The sequence below is a fragment of the Calliphora vicina genome, chromosome 2, assembly GCF_958450345.1.
Source record: "Calliphora vicina chromosome 2, idCalVici1.1, whole genome shotgun sequence".
Lineage (NCBI taxonomy): Eukaryota > Metazoa > Arthropoda > Insecta > Diptera > Calliphoridae > Calliphora > Calliphora vicina.
Genome location: NC_088781.1, coordinates 22,963,435 through 22,975,455, shown reverse-complemented (window position 1 = coordinate 22,975,455; position 12,021 = coordinate 22,963,435). Strand labels below are relative to the sequence as shown.

Here is a 12,021-nt window from a genome sequence, read left to right as displayed (position 1 = left end):
GTTTTTTTGACTAAGCATATTTTTCCAAATTTGTTTATTATGACACGAACGCCATTATAACTACATCACAATTATATTTATCCTACGCTCTATAAACAAAATTGGTGACATGGTGATTTTGTGAAATTTTTGTATGAGCCCCCCATACAAATGCCCCTCACGGTCATACATTTAGACTTGATTGGGGCACTTTAAATGGGTAAACATCAGAATTCATGGTTCCTTGAACAAAGTTTCTTATTTTGATCCCAAGTTTGGTTAGCGCTTAAATGAGTTAAATTTTGTTTTTCACTCTTACGTATTAAGTTCTTTCCATGTCATATAAAAGTTATATATTGTCTCGACGAACAATTTTTTCTATAAATATAGGGACTTTTCTGGAAAAAATTTGGATGCGTTAACTTTTTATAGGGAGGAGATAACTGTTATCAAATTTTTATATTTTATTCATAATTTTATCGGATATTACTGATATAAAATTAAAAGAAAATATATAAACCCAAAAATATCTCTTGAACTAAAAGAGATAACCTATACATGTTAGCGTATTTTTTTGTAGATCTTCTCAATAACTATTTATTTCAGCTCATTAGGATTTTTTTAAAAAATGTGAGGCCACTGACTCCCATTCTGTTTATGATGGTGAAAAACTGACAATCGACTCGAAAACACCTCAGCTCCAACGTTTCTAAATCACTGTGGGACCCACAATTATACATAGCTCTACTTGAATAATATCCAAAATCGTTGCATACCAAAGTAATATTAAAACAAAATATCCGTCCGACCATTACAATACGAGGAGCCTTATCGTTATGTAACCAAAAATAAGTTGAATCGTTAAAAAGTTTTAGATCAAAGTATATGGGAAACTTTGTATTTTTATCCCAATAACATTTAAATTAATAAATCTAGCAAGGAGATACTTAATTGTTTTTATACAAATTGTACAGAAATCGGTGCCTGTATTATATTAGTGTTGGGTATATACGATTTAGCATAGCCTATATAAAACTCTTACTTGTTAAACTGAAAATAATTGTAATGAGTTGTTGAAAATTAGTTGTTTTCGATTTTTGTTGCAAATGAAACCTAAACAAATTTTATTACGGATTTTGAAAAGTAAAACATCAATGAAGCCTTTTGAAACAGTGTAAAATTGAACTAAAAGGGGAATAACGAGCAGCATAAAATAGAAACACTAAAAATGCTGGTGGGTGTAACTGAATATTTTGCTTTCTTCCTTCAATATTTTTTTTTAATTTAATGTTTAGGCATTCAATTTAAATATTTGCTGTGATTTTGCTTTGTCAATTTCGAAATGAATTCATGAATTTGCTTGCTCTCAATGCATGACTACAAATATTTGTGTATGATAAACATACATTTCTTTTTTCCTTAGAAACCAGCCCAGTCTCAGGGATTATAGCTACTCTTCCTTATGGTATTTTAGGTTTTATACCAAATCCATGAAATCAGTTTATGTTTTAAGAAGAATTCCTGGCATATTTACTTGTACTCCAACATTTAGCTGTGCTGGTAATGCCTGTAGTCTTTGCTGCTTGCGTTCATCTTTGGGCACTAAACCATTTCAATTCGTTTTGAGTTGGTAAAAGTGTTACGGTTGGTTAAATACCTTTCAGTGATGCGCTGCTGCTAACGTAACGCTAGAATAGTGTACAATTTCATCTAAACAAATAGAATTGTAATGTTTTTCAGTTTTGTTTCCACCAGCTCTCATTGTACGTTAGTGTTTAGGTTCCTGTTTGCAGGCGCAAAACGTGTAGGTATGCGAACAGCAAAAAAAAAGGATACATATTTTGTAAAATGTGTAAAAAAAGAGAAGAATGTGTAAAAGATAAAGCGATGTTGACCTAAAGGACTTCATGATGATGATAACGCTTGTTGGTTGCTGTAGTTGTTGGCGTTTTTTCGTGTGCATTTTCTTTATTACCATTTTGTTTGCAACAATGTAAACAAGTTTTGTACAACCTTGAGCAGGTCAGAGCGGGTTTTGCATTTTCGCTGTTGTTTCGGAAATGTATCCCTAAAGTGTTGGATTTCTAAGGATTACAGTTTGTTGTGGGTTTCGCATTAAAATTCTAAAGAATATTAGCTGTTTATAGAATGATAATGCAAACTGAGAATGTTTAGAAGAAATGTTAAAACTTAAAAAACTTATTTTACATTCACTAATACAATGTTAAATATGACGAAAATTTGAAGAAGAAAGATTAATTTTAAATAAATTATTGTTCAAAATTCTATTATTTACGGCCCCCTTCTTCAGCTCAATATTACCCACCTGCTTTCTAAATAAATGACATGAAAAAACATCAAGGCATTCAAACCATTCATCCATCAACATTTTGCTAATTTCAGTTGTTGTTGGAGTTTTTTTTCATTCAGCTCTATTCTCTCGCTCTCCCTAGGACACCATGAACATCGTTATTCATCGATATTATAAAGAACGGATGTTGTGTTTATGTGTAGATGTGTTTGTAGCGGAAGTTTAGAAATGTTTCATCCATTTAAAATTGGTATTTGTTACGCGTTTCGTTTTTATATTATTTTTTTTTGCATTTTTCCTGCTTTAGGGAGGCGGGTAGACATCATTCCATTTTGATTCGTTTGTTTGATAAGATTTTATTTGATTGTTCGATTTTTGTTCTGTTTTATTTTGTTTTTCATTTATTGTTTGCGTATCGTTGATACTTTTGTTTGTTCTGTTTTAAATGTTGAAACATTTGGAATTCGTGAAGCGTTTCTTAGTTACATTGGTGTAGGAAAAAATGGTGTGCTAAAAATGTTGTTGAATGCTGAACATGAACACAACAAATGAGTCTGTTTGAAAACAAATGTATTCGTTAGGTTTTGTAGGAAAAAAAAGAATTGGCAAATGTGTAATGGTGAGACAGAAATTTGTTTCGACTGGTGTTTCCTGTTTATTAAATTTTTGTTTTGTAACAGCAACTTGAAGATAGCTTTAAAATATGTAGCAATTTTGTATCTAAAGTACTTACTAATTTATATTCAGTTGATATACTAAGAAGCCTCTTTGAAATAATTTTGAAAATCGTGATTCCTAAGCATCTTAAAGTTAGTTATTTCAAATACTTCCAAAACAATTATATACTTTTTAAATCTAAACATAGACTAGACATAGACTAGACATAGACTAGACATAGACTAGACATAGACTAGACATAGACTAGACATAGACTAGACATAGACTAGACATAGACTAGACATAGACTAGACATAGACTAGACATAGACTAGACATAGACTAGACATAGACTAGACATAGACTAGACATAGACTAGACATAGACTAGACATAGACTAGACATAGACTAGACATAGACTAGACATAGACTAGACATAGACTAGACATAGACATAGACTAGACATAGACTAGACATAGACTAGACATAGACTAGACATAGACTAGACATAGACTAGACATAGACTAGACATAGACTAGACATAGACTAGACATAGACTAGACATAGACTAGACATAGACTAGACATAGACTAGACATAGACTAGACATAGACTAGACATAGACTAGACATAGACTAGACATAGACTAGACATAGACTAGACATAGACTAGACATAGACTAGACATAGACTAGACATAGACTAGACATAGACTAGACATAGACTAGACATAGACTAGACATAGACTAGACATAGACTAGACATAGACTAGACATAGACTAGACATAGACTAGACATAGACTAGACATAGACTAGACATAGACTAGACATAGACTAGACATAGACTAGACATAGACTAGACATAGACTAGACATAGACTAGACATAGACTAGACATAGACTAGACATAGACTAGACATAGACTAGACATAGACTAGACATAGACTAGACATAGACTAGACATAGACTAGACATAGACTAGACATAGACTAGACATAGACTAGACATAGACTAGACATAGACTAGACATAGACTAGACATAGACTAGACATAGACTAGACATAGACTAGACATAGACTAGACATAGACTAGACATAGACTAGACATAGACTAGACATAGACTAGACATAGACTAGACATAGACTAGACATAGACTAGACATAGACTAGACATAGACTAGACATAGACTAGACATAGACTAGACATAGACTAGACATAGACTAGACATAGACTAGACATAGACTAGACATAGACTAGACATAGACTAGACATAGACTAGACATAGACTAGACATAGACTAGACATAGACTAGACATAGACTAGACATAGACTAGACATAGACTAGACATAGACTAGACATAGACTAGACATAGACTAGACATAGACTAGACATAGACTAGACATAGACTAGACATAGACTAGACATAGACTAGACATAGACTAGACATAGACTAGACATAGACTAGACATAGACTAGACATAGACTAGACATAGACTAGACATAGACTAGACATAGACTAGACATAGACTAGACATAGACTAGACATAGACTAGACATAGACTAGACATAGACTAGACATAGACTAGACATAGACTAGACATAGACTAGACATAGACTAGACATAGACTAGACATAGACTAGACATAGACTAGACATAGACTAGACATAGACTAGACATAGACTAGACATAGACTAGACATAGACTAGACATAGACTAGACATAGACTAGACATAGACTAGACATAGACTAGACATAGACTAGACATAGACTAGACATAGACTAGACATAGACTAGACATAGACTAGACATAGACTAGACATAGACTAGACATAGACTAGACATAGACTAGACATAGACTAGACATAGACTAGACATAGACTAGACATAGACTAGACATAGACTAGACTAGACATAGACTAGACTAGACATAGACTAGACATAGACTAGACATAGACTAGACATAGACTAGACATAGACTAGACTAGACTAGACATAGACTAGACTAGACATAGACATAGACTAGACATAGACTAGACATAGACTAGACATAGACTAGACATAGACTAGACATAGACTAGACATAGACTAGACATAGACTAGACATAGACTAGACATAGACTAGACATAGACTAGACATAGACTAGACATAGACTAGACATAGACTAGACATAGACTAGACATAGACTAGACATAGACTAGACATAGACTAGACATAGACTAGACATAGACTAGACATAGACTAGACATAGACTAGACATAGACTAGACATAGACTAGACATAGACTAGACATAGACTAGACATAGACTAGACATAGACTAGACATAGACTAGACATAGACTAGACATAGACTAGACATAGACTAGACATAGACTAGACATAGACTAGACATAGACTAGACATAGACTAGACATAGACTAGACATAGACTAGACATAGACTAGACATAGACTAGACATAGACTAGACATAGACTAGACATAGACTAGACATAGACTAGACATAGACTAGACATAGACTAGACATAGACTAGACATAGACTAGACATAGACTAGACATAGACTAGACATAGACTAGACATAGACTAGACATAGACTAGACATAGACTAGACATAGACTAGACATAGACTAGACATAGACTAGACATAGACTAGACATAGACTAGACATAGACTAGACATAGACTAGACATAGACTAGACATAGACTAGACATAGACTAGACATAGACTAGACATAGACTAGACATAGACTAGACATAGACTAGACATAGACTAGACATAGACTAGACATAGACTAGACATAGACTAGACATAGACTAGACATAGACTAGACATAGACTAGACATAGACTAGACATAGACTAGACATAGACTAGACATAGACTAGACATAGACTAGACATAGACTAGACATAGACTAGACATAGACTAGACATAGACTAGACATAGACTAGACATAGACTAGACATAGACTAGACATAGACTAGACATAGACTAGACATAGACTAGACATAGACTAGACATAGACTAGACATAGACTAGACATAGACTAGACATAGACTAGACATAGACTAGACATAGACTAGACATAGACTAGACATAGACTAGACATAGACTAGACATAGACTAGACATAGACTAGACATAGACTAGACATAGACTAGACATAGACTAGACATAGACTAGACATAGACTAGACATAGACTAGACATAGACTAGACATAGACTAGACATAGACTAGACATAGACTAGACATAGACTAGACATAGACTAGACATAGACTAGACATAGACTAGACATAGACTAGACATAGACTAGACATAGACTAGACATAGACTAGACATAGACTAGACATAGACTAGACATAGACTAGACATAGACTAGACATAGACTAGACATAGACTAGACATAGACTAGACATAGACTAGACATAGACTAGACATAGACTAGACATAGACTAGACATAGACTAGACATAGACTAGACATAGACTAGACATAGACTAGACATAGACTAGACATAGACTAGACATAGACTAGACATAGACTAGACATAGACTAGACATAGACTAGACATAGACTAGACATAGACTAGACATAGACTAGACATAGACTAGACATAGACTAGACATAGACTAGACATAGACTAGACATAGACTAGACATAGACTAGACATAGACTAGACATAGACTAGACATAGACTAGACATAGACTAGACATAGACTAGACATAGACTAGACATAGACTAGACATAGACTAGACATAGACTAGACATAGACTAGACATAGACTAGACATAGACTAGACATAGACTAGACATAGACTAGACATAGACTAGACATAGACTAGACATAGACTAGACATAGACTAGACATAGACTAGACATAGACTAGACATAGACTAGACATAGACTAGACATAGACTAGACATAGACTAGACATAGACTAGACATAGACTAGACATAGACTAGACATAGACTAGACATAGACTAGACATAGACTAGACATAGACTAGACATAGACTAGACATAGACTAGACATAGACTAGACATAGACTAGACATAGACTAGACATAGACTAGACATAGACTAGACATAGACTAGACATAGACTAGACATAGACTAGACATAGACTAGACATAGACTAGACATAGACTAGACATAGACTAGACATAGACTAGACATAGACTAGACATAGACTATGTTGATTTATGAAACTTATAAATTACATACATTATTAATTATTTATGTAATTTTGTATGTCTTCTTGTTCCTTAAATATCATTAATAATTTCCATTAAAAATGCCACAATAAAAACAATGTTTTTAATTGTTTTTCTTGGTATAATGTGACAGTAAAATTTTGTTAAAAATTTATTCCTTGACTTCTTAAATGCAAAACTGTAGAGTTTTTTCTTCCTGAATGCTCTCATTAATTCCATACTTATAATGTGAACCGAACGGAATTATTTCGGTGAAAACAGCCAAAGATGTTTTTTTTTATTTTAAACTCAATTTCTTTCACCCCATTTCATATTTAAGGCCAATATTTTATATTTTTAACGCTGCATGCCTTTTGAAGCATAAGGATGGATGTGAGCTTATACATTTAAACATGTAGCTGAAAGTATGAGTAGGTTTGTATATAAGTGCAAGCATTTTTCATCACTTTCATACGTATAGATATATTTCTTTTTTGAATAATTGGCAAACTTTTATGAACAGAAAACAGCAACACAGAAATGCAAAAAAAAAGAGGAGAGTAGAGGATAACGTATAATAAAATTGTATGTACGAATGAATAAACGTATAAAAGAGCCGGAGGTTTCCATATTTTTAAGGAGTTTTCTTGGTTTGATGGAGAAAAAAATAAAATTTAACACAACAACAACAAAACTATAAAAAAATGCAAGCAATTTGCACATGTTGAGCCAGTGTATAAATGTGTTGCGCTGTGTTTGTAGAAATTTCTGTAGAAAAGTCTAAAAAAAAGAGTAAAAGAGGACTGTGAAAAAATGCATTTTTATGTTAAAGAGCAATAAAAACAAAATGCACAAACAGTTTGAAAAATATCAGGGAAATTGTGCAAAATATAAATACATTGAGTACAGATGAGCAGTTAAGGGTGAAATAATAGGTATTTAGTAAAGATTTATGAAATATAGTGTTAAGATTGTATTAAACAAAGAGTTTTAAGGTTAATGATAAAGATAAATAGTAAGGTTTAACTGCTGGAAATCAAAGTTGTGGCTTTAGTGAGAATGGATGAGATTTTAATTGTATGAAAAATTATTTTCAGGTGTTCAAAGACAATATAATTTTTTATGAAAATAATGCTTCTTTGTTATACCTCCCTGTAGAATATACACTAGGCTGGCACATATTTTGCTCTTTGACGTTATCTATTTAATGTTATTTTTTAGCATTTGATTTTTGTTTGACGCAAAACAATTTTAGACCTTGGTAGCAGCCACTAACGTTTTACGATTTTGCTTCAATTCTCACAATTTGGTTTCTATATAATGCAGAGTAACTTTACATCTTTAGAGCCTTGAATATGCAAAAATTCCCAAATAAAGGCCACCCTAATAAACTCTTTGCCCACTTGAACTACAAATCACACATGAAGAATATTTGTATGCCAGGATTAAAAAGAAATATATATGAAAGAAAGTACAAAAAACCAACTGGTAAATATACTGGGCAATAAATGTTTTAACAGAGAACAACAGAAGAAAAAAAAAATGAGAACATTTATACATTAAAACAGAAATAATAAAAATATATTGAAAATAAATAAATAACACATTTAATGCTGGCAAAATATGCACAAAAACAAATTATATTGTTGATCAATGAAAATGCAGCAAATGGTTACAGCTGCAGAAATCGTAAATAACAATTTCAAGCTGAGGTTTTCCCAAGTACTTGGCTCATTTTGCAAAAAAAGAACTGAAGTAATATTGATTTGATTGTTTTATTTTTTTTTGTTGTCTTTTTTTTTAATTTTATGTTTGAATGAATTTTTAATAAAATTTCTTTTTCTATCTACTTACACGTATCGCAATAACCAAATCGCAAACAAAAAAACAATCCATAACAAAACGAAAAATGCCATGAAATGAATTGATATAAACAGGGTGTAGAATCAACTTTTTTTCCCAGTCGTATGAAAAAATATCCTAGTGGTTTATTAACTTCAATACCAGCAGTGGATTTATCTGTCATACCGAGCTCTTTGCTAATGGTAATGTATGGCATGCTTTTTTTTCTCTTCTATAACCATATTTATCAAACACTCACATTCCTTCCCTTTTTTTATAATACACACATATTCTTAAATGCATTAAACAATCCCTGATTCCCCCTGAAAACCTTTATGAAAAAGTACTATACAACTCCTTTATGTATTAAGTACCAAAACACCACTGCATGATTTTTATGTTGTGATTCCTTAAGTCTCACACAATGAGCTAAAGAACACAAAACTCTAACCAGCTAAGAAACCAAATTGAAGATCTTGTAACAGGAAAAAAACTTCTTGAACTTTTCCCATTTTCAAAAATATTGAAAAGAAAACTCTTCAATCCCTCTTCATCAAATAATTCAGTCTGAATAATTGAATTCTCCTGTTGTGGCTGAAATATCGGTCAAGAACAGCTATTACCCATTTTCAATACCAAACAAACCTTATCAACAGGGAGTATTTGTGGAAAATTTAAGCCACCTTTCTTTTTCAACAGGCGGACGGACAGACGGACGGACATAGCTAGACCGTCTTAGAATTTCATAAAGACCCAGAATATATATACTTTTGGGGACCTCTGATGAATATTTCTATGTGTTACCAACGAAATGACAGATATGAAAAATCTTAAAAAGGAAATTCTCGAAATTTCCCAGAATTGGAAAATTTTTCCCCATTAGTAACCCTAAGCTAAATAAACAAAAAATAAGTTTAACTACCCCAAACGAGAAAATTAGTATAAATATATTTTGTATATGGAAAAAAATTACTTTGAAAATTTCCTAACAATTATCTAGAGGAATGACAGAAAATTTACGATTCTTCTTGTGCATTTATGCAACGTTTTAAAAGTACCCGTACATTTTGTATATGTGTGTGTGTTTTTTTGTGTACTTGTGTGTGTTTGTATGTGTGAGTTTATGTTTATACGAAATATGCATGAATTATGCAATTGCATGTTTGATTAGAAAAAAAAAGTAAAGCTGCAACCATTAATCTTTTAAGAATCGGAAATATAATATTCATTTAATAATTTGCAAACTATATTTCAAATCAGAGATCGAAATTCATAGATACCAGGGGCGATCACAATCGATTATTTACCTGCAAATAATATCACATTATAATTCGAGTTCCATGATACTTTATGTCAAACACTGGATATAAATTTACTTGCACTAATAATTGAATGCAGAAAACTAATTTATTTAGAATTTAAAACTCTATTGTTTTCATTAGGATGTGTCTTAGATTCATCCTTGACAACTCATCTAACCACTATAGAACATGTTCCCTCAAGTTTGTAAGTGCCGCGCTTTGGCAGAATAGAAGGGACACAGTCTCTTCTCCTTCTTCGTTTCTACAGTAATCGTTAAACCGTAGGCCCGTTCTTCATCTTCTAGATGAAATTCTCTAAGTAGATTAGTCCTGTCGGCATCGTATGCGGGCCAGCTCGACCTTGCGATACCACATTTGGATTCATTAGTCCACCTGTTCTGTGCAGTCTCATATAGTTCCTGCTGTACAACCATCTTACATTTTGAAATGAAAATACCATAAAAGGAATCAATCGCCTCCTCAGCCATCATTGCTCCCCTTTTGGCCAATTCATCTGCTATACAATTATCCTGATTTCCATCGTGTCCAGGGACCCATATAAGCGCTATCCTATAATGTCTCGCTATCACATTTTGAGATACACGGCTTTCCTCGGTTAACCTAGATGTCGTGAAGACACCCGCTATTCCGTTAACGGCAGCTTCGCTATCAGTATATATATTCATATATCTCCAAATATTGGATAATAACTTAGATGTTGGATGCAAGTTCTGTGACAGTAATTTCCGCCTGAAGAGCAGTGCAGAAGTTAGGTAGCCTGAAGTAGGATCTTGTCCCATAATTCTGGATAAAGTAACCTCCACCGACCTATATTTCTTTTGATAATAGCCTGATAATATTCTTAATTTTCCAAATTTAGTTTTTAAAAAGCTGCCTTTTTAATAAAGAACATTTTTTTAAAAGCGTGTTTCGGATAAACCAATTTATATTGTAAAGAAACTGTTTTGAGAAAGCAGAATTTTTACTATTTTAAAAAGATATATATGAGCAAATCCTGCGTCACGAACGTTTCATTCGTATATGTTTTCATATTTAAATATGAAATTTTTTTGGTTTTTCAAATAAGATACTTCCAACGTTTACTATACGCTATAGTGAGATTTAAGTGCAATTCCAAATGGCATAAGCATGTGTTTGATAAAATTAAAAAAATTGTATTTTTGATACAGTTCATTTTAGAAAAAGTATATCTTTCAATTATCGTTTTGATGATGTTAATGATATCTACATAGGACTTGCAAGGTCTAACGAATTGTTAAGCGCCCATGGGCCTAGCAGCTATACTCTCAATACTTTCAAGAGCTAATGTTTTTGTTGTCAATGTAAAGAAATTCAATCATCATAAGCTAATAAACACTAATACGTTAACATTCTCTCTTTGTTTGGAGAATGTTCTTTCATCACCATTCTAAAACGGTTGAGAACAGACATTAAAAATAATAAATAAAATAAACACAGGTCTTGAATGATTTTGGTGCCGCCACAACTAAAATTAATTCTACGCGTAGCTTTCAAAGGGTAAACGACGAAAATTAACGATTTTACAACATTTTGAAATTTTTTGCAGGTTAGAAGTTAATTTTTTAGATTTTTAACAATGAGTGATACTCATACAGTAATCTAAGATATGTTATATGTTCAGCCCAGCGACATTATAATCTAAATTTCATCATTTTTAAATATTGATGAAAATTTTCTCTTTATTTTTCGCTTTACTATTCAA

At 32.5% G+C, this 12,021-nt stretch overlaps 1 protein-coding gene across 2 annotated transcripts in view; it reads left to right on the top strand.

Moving 5' to 3' along the window:
* LOC135951205 (uncharacterized) overlaps positions 1-12,021 on the top strand; it is a 155,844-nt gene that overhangs the window by 130,065 nt on the left and 13,758 nt on the right. The window contains exon 11 of one of the 2 annotated variants that reach the window (XM_065500810.1): positions 9,072-9,179. The exons of the other annotated variant lie outside the window; for it this stretch is intronic. Coding sequence (XP_065356882.1) covers positions 9,072-9,179 — 108 coding nt within the window. The remainder of the gene's footprint in view (positions 1-9,071; positions 9,180-12,021) is intronic. 2 annotated transcript variants of the gene reach the window in all.